This window comes from Megalops cyprinoides, chromosome 6 (assembly GCF_013368585.1).
Source record: "Megalops cyprinoides isolate fMegCyp1 chromosome 6, fMegCyp1.pri, whole genome shotgun sequence".
NCBI lineage: Eukaryota > Metazoa > Chordata > Actinopteri > Elopiformes > Megalopidae > Megalops > Megalops cyprinoides.
The window spans coordinates 28,429,698-28,450,193 of NC_050588.1; the positions used below are offsets into that span (position 1 = coordinate 28,429,698).

General features: G+C 43.6%; 1 protein-coding gene across 1 annotated transcript; it reads left to right on the top strand.

The window, feature by feature from the left end:
• Positions 1-14,765: 14,765 nt before the first annotated feature.
• LOC118779683 (dynein heavy chain 12, axonemal-like) lies at positions 14,766-19,471 on the top strand. The gene is made up of 10 exons (XM_036531872.1): positions 14,766-14,821; positions 15,944-16,183; positions 16,306-16,358; positions 16,512-16,643; positions 16,773-16,931; positions 17,084-17,329; positions 17,460-17,631; positions 17,808-18,351; positions 18,561-18,714; positions 19,211-19,471. The coding sequence occupies exons 2-10, from the start codon at positions 16,056-16,058 to the stop codon at positions 19,387-19,389; spliced, it is 1,767 nt and encodes a 588-aa protein (XP_036387765.1). The 5' UTR covers positions 14,766-14,821; positions 15,944-16,055; the 3' UTR covers positions 19,390-19,471.
• Positions 19,472-20,496: the final 1,025 nt, after the last annotated feature.

The window sequence follows — 20,496 nt, forward strand, 5'->3', positions numbered from 1 at the left end:
TTAATTGTGATTAATCTTTTATTGAATTGTAATAATGGTCCTTCACTCTTGCCCCAGGATGAGCGAGTTTGACGAGTGACTGGTCTTTTAGGCTTTATTGTCACCACAGGTTGCTCTCTTTAGCTGCTTAACCAGATGGTCTGAGTGGAGCATATGGACAGCTACCATCTGGGTTGATCCAGCAGCAGCCAATGGATACATGCAGGCCCACATAGTCCTGCAGCCACACCAGACCCCAGGCTCCTGGGTGGCAGGAGATGCTGGAGCAGGAGCTTTGCCAGCACATCAGGGACTGTTCATGCCATACTCGAGCGCTGCAGTCAGCTTCAGCAACCACTGCCATCGTCACACCGTCCCTTTCTCACATAGCATTCATCAAATTAGTCACAACCCTTTCTCCATGGAGCGCTGAACCCTAGTGCTTACCCATTATAAAAGCTAGGTTTAGAAATTTGAAAGTGACAGAGGAAAGTGGTTTTTTAAAATTAGATTTTGAACTTTGGGGGTGTTATTAAGGATTACTCTGCCAGGGCAACTTTAGATAGGATTTGAATAATCTGAAATGACTGATGCCCACAGAAAGGAGAAAATGTGAATGCTGACTATATGCAACATCACTGTGTGGCTTTGTATGTGTATGTGTGTGTGTGTGTGTGTTTTGCTTTTGAGGAATCTCACTCAGTCTGATGTATTCATGTATGCTGAATGCCTCTCCTGAGACCGGAGAATTCCCTCATCACAAGCCATAACCAGGACAGTCAGTGCAAAGCCAACACTCATACAAAGTGCTACAGACTGTGGAGAACATATGAGTGAATTCAGCTGTAAATGTGTTTTTAAGTATGAGGTCTTGCTATGAGAGATTTCCAAATTTTGCTACACAGTGACACTAAGGAGATGGTAAGAGGTACAAGTGGTAAGAGGAAACATTGGACCTTTGCTCTATGCTTTGGTTAACATTTCTGTCTGCATGCATGAGGCATAGTGCCGGTGTTTGGTTTCCTTTTCAGTATAACAGTAAGAAATATGTGGGAATCATGTAATGAAGCAAGAAAACATCAAACGTTCTATTGTGGAGGCTTTTGATCACAATTCATGCAGGAGCTCCTTTGCACAATACTCTCGGTGGAGTTCCTCAGGGAGCTATTTAGTCCTGTGAGCTGGTGTTGTGTGCCGGTCCATGGGGCCTATGGCCTGGGAGAGCCCGGGGAATGAAGTGTCTCTGAAGTGTGACTGCACTGAGGAGAAAATAAGTTTCCAACTATCCAATTCATTCTGTGACACGCAGGGACACGCTGCAGGGTGTAAATGGAGAGAAAATGGATTAATTTTATATCCGTGGCTCACATTCAACAGCTAAGTTGTCAGGTACATGCTTTTATGTCCTACCTGGCTTCTTCAGTTTAGTTTATAAAGCAGGTCTTGTAAGACTTAGTTACATAGGTATAAAATAAATTTTGGACTGGTTATGATGTCAAACAAATTAGGACTAACTTCCAGAATATACATTAATATCACTTCAATAGACTAGTCTGCCACTCGGTCCTAAAATGATATAGGTCTTTGAGGAATCAGTCATGGGTCCTGATGTCACAGACAGCTAATGTCATTCTGATGCCTTTGTCATGTTCAGCTCCATGGAAGAATGTCATTGAATCACTGAGGTGTTTTCAAAGCATTGATCACTACCCTAAATGGAGTTAAAATCTATTTTACTCAGGTATTTTACTATGTAGCATTTATGCAATGGATTCCATTATGATTTGGAATACTTGCAAAACATCTGTACGTATTCTTAGATAATACTGTAAGATATAATGTAATATTTCCTCTGTTTTGACCTCTGAGGTGAATGATGAAAAAGCATGGTGAAGGCCATATACAGGCATTTACTCCTTATAATCATATCAGGTGGAAATACTCGATATATATGTCTGTTGCGCTGCTGCAGCTGGCTACGATAAGCCTATTTCCAGTGATATGTATTTTTATGTCTACAGGTATTGTAGGCATCATACATTTTCAGTAATCTTTTTAACTGTAATTGAGTTTAAAATCTTTGGCTGAGCTGCTGTTCATTCTTTTCCAAAACAGACTGCCCCATGTATGGCTGTCTGTTTTGTATCGCTGGCTGTTTAATCAACCTAAAGGGTGGAGTGACTGTTCATTTGTTAGGACACTTCCAGGGTCAGTTATAATCTTGGAGAAGCTCAGTCTGAACTATAATGCCATGGCTGTGCTGTTTGGCATTAAAGCCCTGCAGCCTGACTCAAACCCAACGGGACCTGATGAAATATGTCAGGTTCAGGCCTATAATAACACAATAGCAATTGAGTTGGAGTGATCTCAGCATTTCTGGACATTTTTGTTTTGTTTTGTTTTGTCAGTTTTGAATGCACTGCTGTCTAAAATCTGGGCTAAAATCTCTTTTTGAGTGAATGACATACACACAAAGGGAATTAAGGCTACTGAATATATCAAGCTCAAACAGAGGATTAATTTATTATTACTTACTTATTTAGACAGGAAGAACATACCTTCACTTAAGTGCCCTTGAGACATTTTCCAAATTTTTATAAAAATTTTTTATTTTTATTTTTTACCTATAGAGACTTCATTCACTGTATGGTGTTCTGTATTTTTCCAACTAGGACAGATGGTATTGTTTTTATTTGTTAAACTGCTGAACGTTACATAATGTGAATTTTTTGGGCAGACCTTTATTCAGACAGTGCACCATGTTGACCAAAAAGGAGAGGTTTGGGTATGATAATTTTGATTATTGTGTGTTTTTGAATGTGATTTTTATTCATTTTTATTATTGCAGTAGCTGGTTTGGTCATTTCTAGTGTTTTTGCCCAAATTCCCCCCACCCCCCCCAATCAGGTCAGATTTGGGTAAGGTCGGACAAAAGATAAAGTTAGAATCTTCGGGTCGGTTCAGTTTGGGTATTAAAGTGCATGGGTCAGATCAGGTTAGGGTTTCACTTTCGGGCCCTTGTAGATCTTTGGTATGGTACGTTCCAGGAACAGCCGAACCAGACCAATAAGGAAAAGACCCATAAATCTTACTTTAAGTACTCACAACCATTAGGTGGTTTGGAGCATATTCAGCAGTCACAGGTTGAATTTTGGTTGTGTCATCCCTTCTATTTGCTGGCCCTGTTCGAACCTTGGGGGTTGGAGTATGTACACCACAGTACTCACCACCTACTCTCCCTCAGATGGAGGTAGACCGCAGCCTCCAGGCCTGGGGGAAGGCTGGGCTCGAGACCTTGTACTGAATACCAGTACTGTGCAGCTGAAGGGAGAAGAGGTGTCAGGTCAGGTGGAATACATCTCATCACTGTCTAGATGTGTAGACCTTCCAGGAGTCAGACACGTGTCAGAAAACACATTAACAATGACCTCAGCAAAGCAGCCATGCGTGAGTTTCCAGTGGTGACAGACGGGCACTGGTTGCAGCTCTCCCTAGTGTGTTTCATTAGTAAGTCCAGACGGCGCAAATGTGGCTTGCAGAGCCCTCTCCCGTTCCGGTCATGCACACGTCACGTCTGTGACCAGACGGAACTGATGAACACTGTCTGCAAAAGCTCAAGTATTTTTTTTCCTCTTGAGATTTTTTTCTTCATGTGAATAATTACCCTTAAAATGAGTGAAAAAGTGCTGCTTTGAATAAAAGTGAGTCAAAATAGCAAGCTTGTCTAAAGATACCAAATATATATATATATATATATATATATATATATATATATATAACAAATTATACTTAGTGCATTGTGATAACTATAATGAAGCAGAAGAAAAAAATGTGGCCTCATAGTTTGTTTTTTCAGCATAAGACTACATTATCTTGGCTTGAATCCCTAAAGGTAATTGCAATTAAAGGAATGTGTCATTAGTGGTCTAGCATGTATGTGAGTACGCTAATCTCATACACATTTAGTATCTGGAAGCATCAGACGATGACATTGTTCCTCTCAAGGCTGAGTTGCCTCCTGGAGGTACTTAGACTCCACAGAGCTTGCTTTGCCATAAAATATGAATCACATCCTTGCTCTCAGTCAGGGAGTAATCTGAAATGACTCTTGGTCATACAAAATGAGTTGTCACTTTCACAAATTGGCATCATTTAATTCAGGACCTCAGACTGTTTTATATCTATCTATCTATATGTGGATATAGATATACAGTGCTGGCCAAAAGTATTGGCACCCCTGCAATTCTGTCAGATAATGCTCAATTTCTCCCAGAAAATGATTGCAATTACAAATGTTTTGGTAGTAATATCTTCATTTATTTTGCTTGCAATAAAAAAACACAAAAGAGAAAGAAAAAAAAAGTCAAATGAAGTATCAATTTACACAAAACTCCAAAAATGGGCCGGACAAAAGTATTGGCACCCTTTGAAAAATCATGTGATGCTTCTCTAATTTGTGTAATTAACAGCACCTGTTACTTACCTGTGACACATAACAGGTGGTGGCAATCACTAAATCACACTTGCAGCCAGTTAAAATGGATTAAAGTTGACTCAACCTCTGTCCTGTGTCCTTGTGTGTACCACATTGAGTATGGAGAAAAGAAAGAAGACCAAAGAACTGTCTGAGGACTTGAGAAGCAAAATTGTGAGGAAGCATGGGCAATCTCAAGGCTACAAGTCCATCTCCAAAGACCTGAATGTTCCTGTGTCTACCGTGCGCAGTGTCATCAATAGGTTTAAAGCCCATGGCACTGTGGCTAACCTCCCTAGATGTGGACGGAAAAGAAAAATTGACGAGAGATTTCAACGAAAGATTGTGCGGATGGTGGATAAAGAACCTCGACTAACATCCAGACAAGTTCAAGCTGTCCTGCAGTCCGAGGGTACAACAGTGTCAACCCGTACTATCCGTCGGTGTCTGAATGAAAAGGGACTCTATGGTAGGATACCCAGGAAGACTCCACTTCTGACCCAGAGACATAAAAAAGCCAGGCTGGAGTTTGCTAAAACTTACCTGAGAAAGCCAAAAACATTTTGGAAGAATGTTCTCTGGTCAGATGAGACAAAAGTAGAGCTTTTTGGGAAAAGGCATCAACATAGAGTTTACAGGAAAAAAAACGAGGCCTTCAAAGAAAAGAACACGGTCCCCACAGTCAAACATGGCGGAGGTTCCCTGATGTTTTGGGGTTGCTTTGCTGCCTCTGGCACTGGACTGCTTGACCGTGTGCATGGCATTATGAAGTCTGAAGACTACCAACAAATTTTGCAGCGTAATGTAGGGCCCAGTGTGAGAAAGCTGGGTCTCCCTCAGAGGTCATGGGTCTTCCAGCAGGACAATGACCCAAAGCACACTTCAAAAAGCACTAGAAAATGGTTTGAGGGAAAGCACTGGAGACTTCTAAAGTGGCCAGCAATGAGTCCAGACCTGAATCCCATAGAACACTTGTGGAGAGATCTGAAAATGGCAGTTTGGAGAAGGCACCCTTCAAATCTCAGGGAGCTGGAGCAGTTTGCCAAAGAAGAATGGTCTAAAATTCCAGCAGAGCATTGTAAGAAACTCATTGATGGATACCGGAAGCGGTTGTTCGCAGTTATTTTGTCCAAAGGTTGTGCTACCAAGTATTAGGCTGAGGGTGCCAATACTTTTGTCCGATCCATTTTTGGAGTTTTGTGTAAAATGATAATTGATTTAATTTTTTTTTCATTGTCTTTTGTGTTTTTTCATTGCAAGCAAAATAAATGAAGATATTACTACCAAAACATTTGTAATTGCAATCATTTTCTGGGAGAAATTGAGCATTATCTGACAGAATTGCAGGGGTGCCAATACTTTTGGCCAGCACTGTAGATATAGATTTCACTGTTTTAACTGCAGCACTGAAAAGAATGCATACATCTTTTCCCGTCTAAAAGCAACATTCCTATATTCATAGAGTATAGCCATAATTCATGAAATGTAACAATGCCCCAACCTCTGATGTAGTGTAAAGAAACATCTGACTGACCAGTAAACGCTCTTCTGTTACATTATACATGGAAACAAACTGAGGCACTGTACCAGATTGATTTTACTGATTATTTTAACACTCATTTGGTCACTGTGAGCACACGCATTCATATCGCATTCGAGCGCACTGCTGTGCGTTTGGCCAAATCCGGAGTGTGCGAGTGACCGAGGCTAATGCACCCAGCAGAGACCCACTGCTGCAAACCGCAGGAGCGCGAAAGGCCAATGTTCTCCCTGCTCCTTTGAGTCCTAACCCAGAACTGGCAATTAGCGGCGTCCGGGCCCGGCGCCAGTCAGCTACAAACAGCACAAATCTGTCCCTCACCACGCAAAGCAGCCCATGTGGGCAACGACAGTCTCATCTGCATTCTCACTCTATTCTTTTGTTTTATTTATAACCTGCCTGTGGGACTGCAATCATGCTGAGTCGCTCCGTAGTGTCAGGGAATCATCGGTGGATAATGTTTCAAACGACTGCTGTCGGTTGAGTGCAGCTTCACATGGAGCGGTCATTCTCTGGCTGCCGCGGAGTAGAGGTGTCATGTGTGACAATATTTTTTCCCTCCACATTTTAGCAAAGACAGATGACTAATTTTTATTGTTCATTTATGCTGTGCAGCCATTTGGAATCTGCATATCCACAGACAGCTGCTACAGTTTCAGCAACATTGCCTCTTCAGTGTGCACGAGTGTGTGTAAAAAGCAGATGTCCCCATTTCCTTTTATGCATTATGTACGTGCATCCTGCGTGTCATTTGTTCCTTGCTAACTTTTATCTATGTAGAGTGTCCCGGCCAATCACAGAATGTGCTCACACGCTATGCTGTCCCTAAGCTACATTATGATATACTATTCCCTTCCCTGCTGTGTTACTTGGACTCTGTTTCTTCCTTATTTTGTGTGGCCAAAACTAGAAACAGGACAGTCCGACAAATGAAGATGGCCACGTGTGTCTGTAATGAGTATTCTGGACTCCCTCTCTTTAAACAAACTCCCTCTCTCCACAAACTATGTTCAGACAGGTTTGAAATGATGCAATAGGATGTGGCAAAATCCACCTGGTCTGATGGACTTGTTGAGTCTTGACATCATACAAAGGCCCCTTATCTATCTCTAAGCAGATAGTTATAATGGAATAGCCATGATAAGTAGGCTCTGACTTTTTGAACCAATCAAAACTGCTGTGTACGGCATCTTGATGATGCCTGGATGACTTTAGTGACAAGATTCTTCTACCTGTGGTAAGTATTACAAAGGCTTAGTATTTGGGCCTGACCTACAACTGATACTGAATGGACTTCCTTTTGTTCTGAGAAGGCAGAATCTGACAAGTGTTGCTAAAGGATTACAACAGTTGTTTACTTAATACTTTAGCTCCTTTAGTAATGAGCAAAACCAGAAACCAGCATCAATGGGTCTGTATTTCGAAGGTTCTGAACCTTGAACCACGAGGGGCTTGCATTTCATCAAAGAAATACAGCTCAGAGCAACAAAATTCTACAGCCCCGTGAAGAGATCGTGCCTTGAAAATACTGTATACGTTGGTAATGGAGCTTGTGCTCACTGCAGTGTGCAGACTGCTGAGTTTCCCTGCCGATGTGACAGATGTGGATTCTGTGGTCTGTCTCTGTGATCCTGATTCCGACAGCCATTGAGGAGCGGCTGAAGGACCAGGCACAGAGGCACCATTTACAGTCTGTTTGCAGGGGACCCCAGTCGTCACAGGCATGAGGAGGGCTTCTTCCACACAGTCAAAGTGGAAGAAAATCACTGCAGGAAGTTACACGTACAATGGTGTTAATTTCATAACTGCTTGTTGGTATTTTTATCTGTAAAGATAATTACTTACTGGCTTGATTGAATCCATGACATATATTACAAGCTTGGGTGATTGTAGAATGGTGTTTGATTTAGAGCTCTTTAGGATTAAATCACCACTGAATATTTAGAAGCATGTAAGAGAAATTACTGTGCAAAAACTAGAAATTTAAGAATGATTTCTGCTCATAGCCGTTAGGTGATATGTATGTGTGCTCTGTTCAGTTTTAAGGGGGGCAGTAGTGTCATTTTGGGGCCTCCTTTGAAATCAGCCCAATCAAGTGTTATTTCTTTTTTTGATGCTTATGTCATTCTTTCACAAATACGTTGGCAAGAAGACATAACATCTGCACCCCTGACCAAGGTCTGCAGAAAGGAAAAATGAATTACATAAAAATGAGTCAAATGATAAATAAATACATAAAACGTTTCTCACTACACACAAAATTGCATATGCCTACTGAGTAAAACTCTTTGACCTGAACTGCAAAAATCATTTGAATACTTTCCTGAGATCAGTGAATGCAGCAAATTATAGGGACACGGGATAACAAGATCATGTAGATTGTCACTGTGCCTGCAGTGTAAAGGTATGATTTGAGGGGAGAATTAAGATTATGAGTTGGCAATCATTATCATTTCACTAAAATTCTAAAGAGCACTTCAGGGACCAACCTGAAACCAAAGCAATCGTTGGGAACCTGGGAACTTATTAGGAGCTCTGTCCCACCTCACACACCATATGTAACATGCTACTGAAGAAATAATGCTAGATTTTGTTCAGTGTGGTAAGTAGCTTTTACGCTGTCATGAAAAGCACGGGGTCTGCAAGACTTTGTACTTAAAATATGCTCTCTATGTGGTATCATGTACATCTCATGTATATTCATGTAAATTGAATTGAATCGAAACTGAATAGTACCATCAGCAACTTTTCCATGACAAAGCAATTCTATTTGAGATGAGTAATCCTGTTGGTGTATTTGCTGAAAATACTACACATTTCCTTTGATTCAATAGACGTTCACCCTCTTCACTTCATCAGGTAAATGAATAAGCCTGTCTCCCAATGTACCCAGATTCAGCAGGATTACTTTGGGTACATGTGAAAATATGCTCTGTAATTGCCAGCTTTTCAAAATCTCCTGCCATTTTTAGCTCTAGATTTTCTCTTTTATGTTTTTTCCCCCCCCTGGAATGTACCAATTAATGTTACAAAAGTACATTTCTCAGCTCACTTGGGTTTTGGTTGCAGATGATCCAGGCCATTGAGACAGTGATCACATTACACAGGTAAAAATGAAAAATAACAGGGCCAAACCCCAACTACACTTGATAATATATAGACTTTTTCTGTCTGGGTGTTTCTGTAGATTATTTTGAACGATAATGAGCATTTTAATAGCATTCTCTGAATTGTTCTTCTTGGCTTAACTGTCTGTGCCTGTCTCTGTGTTCTGTCTCTGTGTGTTTTTTGTGCTGTTTCCTGGATGTGTTTCTCTGGATGTGGGCGGACTGGATCACGGCCAACGCATTGTGAGAGAGTTTGCTTCTGCAGACACCCCCAAAGCGCAAGTGGGCGGTGCCTGATGGGCCCATCGACTTGCTGTGTTCACCAGCAGGAGTACACAACGCCTGGCAGTAATAAATCTTTAAAATATCATCTGTGTTATCATGCCGCTCTGCTATGCGTAAATACCTTTGATGCCACAATGAAAATTCACAGGGAAAACACACTGCTTTTGTTTCTTTAGATGTCAGCAAATGGTGTCCATTTTCAGTAAGATCTCTGTTTTTCCAGAAGGTTCAATACTAGCCCAACATTTAGGATCCGCAGTTATATGTTGAGCATATCCCATTGCTAGCAACTGTGAATATAAGCAAGATACTATGTCTCATTGGCAACTGTGTCTGATGGGATGCTGAAGAGATCGTATTTATTTGCAAGTTGTACATCTCCTGTACCGCTGCTCTCCTTCCTTTAGAGCAACATGCTAGTGTAGGTCATCAGGACACTTACAAAATCTGATTCACACGATAATGGTAACTGTTCTTGCTGACTTTCCACTGTGGAAGACAAGTCTACCAACATAAGCACTAGAAGCATAAAGCAACACAGAAATGCATACGAAGATGGACAATATAACATTTGACAGTCGTAATTTAAGTAAGTGAATAGCATAATTTTAGAAAGTAGTTTTGCTGTGGTTATATTGGACACACAATAACACTGGTAAAGGATCCTATTCCGGTTCAGGCTACTCCTCTTTTACACAGTCTTAGCATAATATAAGGATAATACTGAAAGTGGTGACAAAAATCTTGAAAGCGTATATGCTGTGATACTGAACTTCGTTTACACATTTGTCCTAAATTCCCCTCCCCTTTAAAAAGAGACGTTCTTAAAATATATTGACCTCTGAATCCAGGACCAACACCCGCTATTATTTTGATCATTCCCATGTTATGTAAGGGGAATCTGCTTAGAATGAGTCCAGGCAGCTTGTCTAACTTTGGGATTGCAGCTTCTCGGGCAAGGCAGTAATCTGAGGAACACGAAGTCATTAAGCTGACACACAGCTCTAAGAAAGGCCTGGGACAGCCACTGTCCTCAGTGGCCTCCCTCACTAAAATCAGGAGACCAAAAAGAAGATTAGTACTTACCTGCTATAGCAAATTACATGTGTGCCAAGTTTCACCAAACTGTACCCAAGACTGTGGGAATTATAGTTGCTATTAATTTAATTTATTTAAATAAACAAACTCCTTAACTTATTTCTTAATTCGCCCACTGCATCATTGTGAGACTCAGGTGCAAATTTCGTCCTTGTTTTTTATTGTTTCATTCATGCACTGTAACTAGCATAACAATGTTAGTGATGAAGAATAGCATGCAAAATAATCGTATGAATTAATTGTAAGAGAGAACTGCAAAAAACCCCAACACCTCTTAGCCAAGCACCTTATGGTGGCAGCCTATTGACTGAAAAAACCAAATCATCTACTAGATCCCTCCCTCTACAATGGGGAGAGAAGAGGAAAACTAGAGTGAAGGAGGCCAGCGCATTTAACACCAGCATTGTGACATCTGGGAAGGCTGACTTAAAAACACTTCATGTTTGTCTGTGTGCCATAATTTTCCCAAGTTACCAGCCACTGTTCTCTGTAAAATCAAAGTCACCGTGAATGTTGTGGAGGTCAAATGTCATTTTTTGTTAATTTCCCGTACAACACACAGAACTAATGAAAAGAAAAGCAAAGCAGCTGTTTGCTGTTTCAGAAATTGGCAATCGGATAAAACAGATCAGACTGGATCCTCCAGGAACTGATGAGAAGGTTAATCTGTGGTAGTGGTGGTGGTGGTGGTGGTGGTGATGGTGATGGTGGTGGGGGAGGGGGGGTTGGATTGGAAGGGTAAGGGTGATTCCCAGTCAGTCTCTGGAAAGCTGCACTTTCTGCCACCCTGGTACCCTCCGCATAACCTCTCTGTCTGACCCATTCATTAGACCAGTCAGGTCAGACTTAGCTACACTTTATAATCTGCTACTCAACACCCTGCTCTAACATATTCTCTTTCTAGGACTGATACCCAGGGGTAATGTATTTGTTAGCTCTTTACACTCTGCGTGTTGGAATGCATTAGTATACACGTCTGGACAGCTTTGGAGAAAAGTACATATGAAAATGTAGTTTATCATCCACAAAAAGATTAAATTACATGGTGCAAGAAAGAGGATTACCTGCGGATTATAACTGCGACACGTGAAGGAATATGAAAGGGATAAGCACTTTAATACAGGGCTGAGTGAGAGAGGATCACAGGGACGATTGCTGATTGCTGGCCTCATTTCACTCACGATAATTTAATCATACTATATAACATCTGGATGTCATCAGCTTGCTTCCTTGCATCAAACAATACCCTAGTGACACTATTCTGTTTTCACTGATGTCACCACAGGAAGTGATGGTAAAGCAGGAAAGGATGTCACAGTGGCGAGTAGTGTCACAGCGGGGCTCCAGTGAAACTGTGGTCAATTATAAAATAAATTTGCACTCCATATGTATTTGTACTATGCAAACACATATTATCTTACACATTTGAGACACTTGCATGTATTTTCTTGTATGACTTGTGTCATATTTTCAGAATATTGTTATTCTCATTGCTGCCTTTACAGTGAACATTAGAGTGTTCCTTTTTCTTGCTGTTTTTAAAGAAACAATTCTTCGCTGCTGGGACCCATGCAAGATGGTGTTGGGGATTATAACTTCCCAACAGACTTCAGGAAGTGCTCAATCTCAATAACAATATTCCTACAAACTGAGATATTCATAACCAATATCATTATTCCATACAGTTCTCTCAAATCACAGTAGTTGTACAGTAAGCTGTGTAAGGTACAGTGTTATTTCTCTCTAGCACACTTCAGAAACACTGAGGACAGTACCCTGGAATTACAGCTGTCTCCAACATCACCAGTACACCCCACCTATTTCCATTCAAGGTCAGGATTTGGCCAAGATCGTGTCCAACAAAGTTAATATGATGCAACAGGCAGAAAAGAAGGGGAAATCCATCAGCCACGAGGATGCATTTTGCTTCATTCTGATTTCTGATTTCTCCTTTCCCCCCTGCATTCCGCTGATTCTGAAGAGACACAGACGGAGATAATGGAATCTGGAGAAGGCTATTGCTGGGCTATTGCAAAGCACTCTGGGAAAGTAATTAAGTCTTCAGTCAGGCCGGGCGCTATGGGGGTGCTTAGGGGTGCATTGCACTCCCAGACGGACTTCAGTGTACTCCCAGTTGTCTCCTTATATCCCCATGTTTACACAGTATTTATGACTTTTTGTACACCCCTGTGAATTGCAATTGCAATTGTCCTTCTGTGTCACATAATTGGCTGATATTAATCCTTTCACCAGTGCTTTGCCTGTTGGACTAACAGTCTTTATGACCAACAATGTTTTACCTTTATCTACATACAGGGTATGTGGTAAACATGCACTCTGCTTTATGAGAACTGTTTATTTAATCAACATGCCCCATAACATGCTAATCTCACAAAGCAGTTGCCAACAGTTATATGTTGTGCTTTTCTGTTTTCTGTTTTTTTTTTTTTGTTATTTGAGTCTATGAATTAAAATTAGAGGTCTGTAGATTTCAGACACTACATTTGCACAAATGATCCACATGTTTTTATCTAAAAGCTAAAAGATTGAAATGTTCGGTATACTGCTTTTGTCAGTGAATAATATCATTCCGATGTCAGCCTTTTAGTACCATTACAATGGTGTGATTGTCTGGTGGTCATTTTGTCTGTTTTTAGTGCTGCGTAGAGATCCGAGAATATCAAAGAGAAGAACCCCTTCTTTCCCATGCAGAAGCTCTTTGGTTCCCTCTTGTGGCGCAGCACAAAATTGCACTTTTTCCACAGCGGCTCAGGTTCTCAGATGATGACTTCACTTGCGGACCGAATGGCAATATATGCCACTCAGTTTTTGAAAGCAACACGTCACCTGTGACTTTGACTGTGAATGCTTTGTTTCAATATCTGAGTTAAAATATTAAAATACTGCAAAACACAGGATATAATATTGTAATTTCTTCATTTTCTTATAATTTTCCTAATAAGACCTTGAGCTTGCTTGTTTTTGCTGCAGATTGTTTCTCCTGATTTTAATAAAACTGATATATATAGATATATAGGTATATATACATTAATCTGTTCATGCCATTCCACTGAGAATGAATATTAACATGAATAATTAATAATAAAATAATAAATGAATAATAAAACGAATAACATCTGGCAGAGTAGATATTTTGGATGTTTTATCGCATTGATACACATTTAAACCCCTGTACATAGATGCATTTACCAGGTTTAAAAAGCCTTTTCTGAAGATTCTGTTGGCTGCAGCTGATCATGTGGCCGAGAGGCTTGGTAAAGTCAATTTCAGAAGCCTGCGGTATTTAGCCTTGGAGCTATGGTGAGAGAGTTTCCGTGACAGCAGAAGCCCATTTCCTGTGCCTTCAGACCAGGCAGCCATGTTCTCACAGACACTTCTGAAAACAAGTGGTCAGTGGGCGGAGAGTGCTGTGTGAACGCTCTGGGCAGGAGCCCAGCAGCCAGAGCACGTGAAATCACTCATTCATGTAATCTGCAGCCTGGTGGCCTCCATTAGGCCGGTGTGAGGCAGGGACACGCAGCCGAAGACTTTGTGAATCTCTCAGGATAAGAGTGTCTGCCAAGTGACGGAATGTAAACACAACGTGTTAATTAAACACCAATGGAATCTGATGATGCTACTGTATTCTTCTTCTTACCTTAAAGAGGAACAAGGTGTTGATTTCTCAGCTTCAGGTTCATGAGTTCTATATTATGTTTTTATTTAATGTTAAACTTTGCTGTCAGTTTAAAATTGTGTGATAATATGTGGAGATCCCCGGATCATAACCAGGATGGGAATTTGACCATCTTCCTGGACATATTTTCATTTTTAGATGATTGTAGATGATGTTTGGATGATGTGCCAGGTCTGCCATTTGTGTCCTGCTTGAGACTCAGTTGCTCTAGTTTACAGAATCTTTCCCATCTAGGGGTAAAAGATGAGAAGTTGTAAATTATATACCTTCCCCTGAACAGCCAGTAGACAAGGCAAATGTGTCACTGATTACTGAACCTGAAGTTGTACACACAGTTGTTTTCTAAACATCTCTTAAACGTCTTTTTTAACTGGGTCACAGGGCAATGGCAAGGCTGTCTTTGGTTCCCCTGGCAGCTGGGTGGCCGTCTTGTCTGTCAGTATAACCTGTGTTTGAGGGAGAGAGCAGAGCAGAGAAACAGTGTCACTGAATGTCACTCGGTGGGGCAACGCCAGGGGAGGAGTCTTGCGCTGTCTCGTGATCAGGTATTTATAGCTGGCTGATTATATAAATAGCTGTGTTTGGAGAAACTGAGGATCCCCACTGAAGGACAGGATAGCAGTACAGCCCGGTGACGAAAGGTAAAAAGAAAACAGGAGTTTGTGGGAAAATGCACGTCATGTTGCGTATGTAGTGCATAGAGGAGAGGAATGCAATGCCACAGGACACACATGCAGCAAGACTTTTTGTTTCTTCCTGCATTTCCTTGCAGGCAACATATTTCATTTCTGTAGCACAGAAGGTGTGTACTGCTGGGGTGAAAAGAACTTAAATACCCAGAATCACTAGTTTTGTTGTCTTTCAGAACAATGCCATTACTTTGCTTGGTGTAAACGTAACTACTTTGTGTAACTGTAAGTGATTGCCATTTTCTGTTCCTGCATCTCTAGCCACTACTAGGCCTATTATTCAATTGGTTACATGCAGTGACTTGTATCAAGATTAAATTAGGCTAAATACTGCATGATTTAAGTTCACTGCTCTGTTAATAAGGTAATCATCTGCTACATCTTTTGCCGTAACTACACAGTGCATAGTGCATTGATTGATTTGGCTATTTGGATCCCCATCACAGATCGTATGAGTGACAGCTATTCTTTCTGGGGTCCAAGAGAACAAATTCAAATTCAAAGCTAAACCTGGCATAAAAGAAAGCAAACTCTCAATACAAACAATGATCAGCATGCAGACAAATGCTGCCTGGTTTGTATAAATAGCTGATAAAACCATAAATCCATCTGCTGGAAGGAATAGAGGTGATGCAAGTCAGAGACCAGCTTAACTGTACGAGATGCTTTTAAGACCACTTTAAAGCTGTTTTTGCTTTGTGCAAAGGTAATGTGAGATGGCAAAAGGAACTGCATTCTGATGTGTTGCTGGGCTGGGCAGTGTAATGCAGTCTCTGTTAACAAGTCCATTGGCATACAATAGTGCTAAGGTTTATTTATTATAGCCGACTCTCTTGTGACTTATGACTGTACCATTTGAATGTTTTATAAAGGCTTTATTATAAGAGTGATTTACAGCGGTGTGCAAATTTGCCCTGAACACAAAGGAGGACTCTGGCACCCTTCCTGATTGCTCCCATGCTGCGTAACCTCTCACTGTGAACCCGCCTCAGCACCGGCATAGGAGGCGGGCCGAACGCAACGCTTGCTGTGCCGGGTCATGTGGTCACCCTTTCGGGCTGCTGTGTTTGACAGGAACTGAAGGGCGGTTTGGGTCTTGGTGTCATCACTCCCTGGTGCTAGGAGACAGAGGAGCGGCAGGAGTTACGGCGGCAGAGAAGGAGGAGGAGGAGGAGGAGGCTCGCAGATGGACTCTGACCTGACGGGACACGACGCCGACGAGGACGCGGCCCTGCAGCTTGCAATCCAGCAGAGCCTGCTGGACTGCGACAAGCATGGCGGCCGTGAGGTCCCCGTCCCTGAGGTCAAGTGCAGGTACGGCGAGCGTCCCTTTCCCACACGGGCTTCTTCAGATGGCCCTGAATCTTTCAATGACCCATCTGGGGGGGGTTCATCTGGACGGCAGCATGGCACTGATCACATCCTCTCCTCCACAGGATCCCTACAAACACAACAGAAAAAGACAAGATCTTTGCGGCCATAAAGAGAGGTGAGTAGCAACCTCAGATCGTTAGCAGTCATTAGCTTTCCCTCTCTCTACTTGCCTTGAACAGAAGGATAGTTCCGTACGGGTTCCTGTGACATGAAATCTATCTTCCCCGCCCGTATCTCTCTCTCTTCTCCTTCTCACGTCTGGTATCAGGTGACGAGGCAGCTCTACGCAAGCTGGCCGTGTGCCAGCAGGCTTTCGGTGAGGTGGACAACAGAGGCTGGATCCCGCTGCATGAGGCCGCAGTCCAGAACAACATGGCAATCCTGGAGATTACATTTGCAGGTGGGTCATATCAGCATCTCTCTTTACCAGCAGCCAATGTTGGAGGGCCGTTGTGTTTTTAGTGGGGGCATCGCAATTTACTGACATACGCTATGACGTGCTGTGACTTGCTATGATGCGTCCCCATAGCCTCCCCAACTGGGGCAGGGCAAACACAGACACTTCAAGGGAAGACGCCCCTCTTCCTGGCTGTGGAGAAAGGCCTGGAGGAGAATGTCATCTTCCTGCTGCAAAATGGATGCAGCCCCAACACCCAAGATGAAGACGAGGACTCGCCACTCGTCGCAGGTCGGCCAAAATCAGCCTCTCTGCTTGACGATAGAGCTTAGCACACATGGACAGTGATCTGTGTTGGAATATATCATTATGCAGTTCAACATTGAAATAGAGCCTAATGTCTTTGTCCACGTCTGCCATCCTGTCTTGCTCTCATCCGGCAGCCATAAAGACCGAGCAGTATGACATGGCTGTGCTTCTGCTCCGCTTCAATGCCAGAGTCAACCAGGAGGGGGCGCACCGCAGGACCCCGCTCCACGAGGCTGCTCGTCTGGGCAGGGAGAAATTTGTGAACCTACTCCTGGAGGCTGGTGCTGACCCTGACCCCCGCAGCGCTTTTGGGCTCACCCCGCTAGCCTTGGCAGCTCAGGGCGGTCATTTGGAAATCGTTCGGGTTCTGCTCCAGAAAGGTACAATATCCTTTGAGTTTGTCTGTGTGCAAAGTTGACGTGCTTGTTTTGGTGTGAACTGAATTCTTTGGCTGCGTAGTGGTGAGGTAAGTCTAATTTGACCCAGTGTGTGTGTGTGTGTCTTTTCCAGGGGCCGATGTGGAGTCTCAGGCCTCAGACTCTGCCACCATCCTGTTTGAAGCGGCCGCTTCTGGAAACGCTGAGGTCATTTCCCTGCTGCTGGACTATGGCGCAGACCCCAACGTGCCTAAGCACACGGGCCACCTGCCCATCCACCGAGTGGCGCACCGCGGGCATCTGCAGTGAGTGCCTCTGTTCCCTCGCATGCTGCAGCATTATACATTTCAGGCCCAGCATGACTGTCCCTCAGAGCCCACACAGACACACTGTAACGGCAGCTACCACAGCGTGCTGACGCTCAGCCAAACCAGCGAGGATGACAGCGGCACAGCCTGACCGCCACACCCTCTCCCCGCAGAGCTCTGGAATGCCTCATCCCCGTGACAACGTTTGATGCGGTGGAGGACAGTGGCATGAGCCCGCTGCACTCGGCGGCGGCTGGCGGCCACGCGGAGTGTCTCCGGCTGCTGCTGAGCGCCGGCTACGATGTCAACTTCATGCTGGAGCCGTGGGTGCGGCGCAACTACGACGACCAGCGCAAGTCAGCCCTGTACTTCGCCGTGTCCAACAACGACATGCACTCAGTCCGGCTGCTGCTGGAGGCCGGCGCCATGCCCAACCAGGACCCTGTCAAGTGCCTGCAGGTGGCGCTGCGGCTGGGCAACTACAAGCTCATCAGCACGCTGCTCCGCTACGGCGCCAACGTCAACTACTACTCGCGGGTCAACACCACCCACTTCCCCTCCGCCCTGCAGTACGCCCTCAAGGACGAGGTCGTGCTCCGCATGCTGCTGAACTACGGCTACGACGTCAAGCGCTGTTTCGACTGCCCGTACGGGGAGGGCTCCCACGTGCCCCACGACTACGAGGGCTGGACTCCCTCTGTCATCAAGGACATGATGGTAGGGCACCGAGAACTGAACACGCCCGGGGGGATTTGCGCAAGAGACGACAGCTTCCTATGTCTCTCGGCCCCCCTCTTGTGTATTGCTGACTGCACAGAGATTAAAAGCAGATTCCCTATCCTGGTGTCCTCTGCGGCACTCTCATGTGAGATCTAGCGAACGGGCTGCATTTCACTCTGCCTCCTCCTCCCTCTCCCTCTCCGCAGTTCTGCGAGGTGATCACGGTGTACTGGCTAAGGGACATCTCCGCTCACATAGTGCGCATCATGCTGGACTACGTCGATCACGTCACCTTCTGCTCCAAACTGAGAGCTGCCCTCGTGGAGCAGGCAGAGTGGCCCGACATATGCAAGGTCCAAAGTGGGTGGAACAACAGTACTGATGCTAAGACACATGCAAATGAAAAACACCATCATAGCTGTGCCCAGGTTTCATCTATAGTTTGTAGTCTCTAATCGCAAGAACTGCTTCTCAGCTGTTCTAGAAGGACCCCACCATTAGTGCTTGGTTCATAGTTTTTGTGCATCAGAGGGGTCAAAGTTGTTTCTACTATGAGCCAAGACAATGTCCTGGTGTGACCTTCAAATGAGCCGTGGTACCTTTTACATTACAATACATTACATTACATTACTTGCATTCTGCAGACACTCTTATCCTGAGCAACTTCCAGTACAATAGAACATAAGTGCATCCTTTCAAGCTTAAATGAGCTACAGTGAGTACCTTTTAATCCTGATTTTGGCTCACAGCTGTTCCTGTCCATGAGACTGCATTTGTTAGGAGAATAATTGAATGAGTGTGTATAGGGCTGGACTGTGTCACGGCAGTGTAGTTCAGGGGTGACGCTCTCTTTCAGGTAACCCGCGCTGCCTGCAGCACCTCTGCCGCCTGAAGATCCGGGACTGCCTGGGCCGCCTGCGACTGAGGGCCCCCATCTTCATGAGCTTCCTCCCTCTGCCCTGCCGCCTCAAGGACTACATCCTGTACCGCGAGTACGACCTCTACACCCAGGGCGGCACCACGACATCGCAGTGACTGTCTCAGTCATAGCAACTCTAGTCCCACTGCAAACACCCGCATCCACAAGCACACACATAAGCGGACTCTGTCAGTGCCTCTCCTGCCAACGTGTGTCTTACGGAAGGTACTGTGAAGACTATCCAAAGATTCAAGCTCCTTTAGTGTAGAGAAGTACCTCACATTTGGTCTGGAAAACCAGAATTTTCCTGCATTTGCTTGGGAATGTTCACACACGGTTTACTATTAATGAACCCAGAGTCACAATTGAGAAGAGAGAGTGATTACTCTACTATTTCAGTGTTTGGTTTGCTCTCTGTTGGTAGGTGTGCAAGCCGCTAGCTTTTGTACTCATTCGTCAGTTCAGTACCTAAAGTGCCCAATCTCTGTGGGTGTTTTTTTTTTTTTTTTGTTCCAGTGTTTAGATATATTTCCAGCACTTTTAATTTGTGTCTTTTGAACTGTCACAACATGCTTGCTGTACTGTACGTCATTGTACTTTTATTTCTGATTAAGCCAGCCAAAGATGTGTAAATGTACTTTACAGATGCTGGTTCCATAATCTTGAAATAAATCAAATAATGACTGGATCTTTATAGGTTGCTCCAAAGAAATATAAATGTTGTTATTTTAAGAAATATTGTGTGGCTGTGGTTTTGTTTGGTTTGGAAATGCATATTAATAAATAGTAAAGTATAACTGAAAGCGGACATGCAATATATTGCATATCAATTTGTACCAAGATGTTACTAATGTTAATATCGTGGTACACATCCTTTCAAGGTTTCATGGCAGGACGCTAAATTTAACGGCAACGTCGAGTTTCACGACCCTAAAAACGTTTGGCAAAACGGCTGAATTGCCTCGCCGCAAACACAACGCAGCAGATGTCATGCCCTCGAATGACCACAACATGCGGTCAAGAGGATGTTGCTGGGATCCAATCCACGGCCAAAAAAAGCGACCAAATCTTTAATGCACCCCTTGGTTACGGTCGCACAGGGCGCTGTTCTGTAGGACACAGGTGATACTGTTACCATCGGAGACGCTCTTCAGAGCCAAAATGGCTACCATATGTTCCTCTCGCAAGGACCTCGCAATCGTCCCATGACATAACATGTAACC

What these genes read in the sequence shown, in the direction of transcription:
- LOC118779683 (XM_036531872.1), top strand. Translation starts at nt 16,056, where the DNA reads ATGGACTCTGACCTGACGGGACACGACGCCGACGAGGACGCGGCCCTG. An exon ending in GTCCCTGAGGTCAAGTGCAG is followed by an intron (nt 16,184 to 16,305) that starts GTACGGCGAGCG and finishes TCTCCTCCACAG; the next exon opens with GATCCCTACAAACACAACAG. An exon ending in TCGGGTTCTGCTCCAGAAAG is followed by an intron (nt 17,330 to 17,459) that starts GTACAATATCCT and finishes TGTCTTTTCCAG; the next exon opens with GGGCCGATGTGGAGTCTCAG.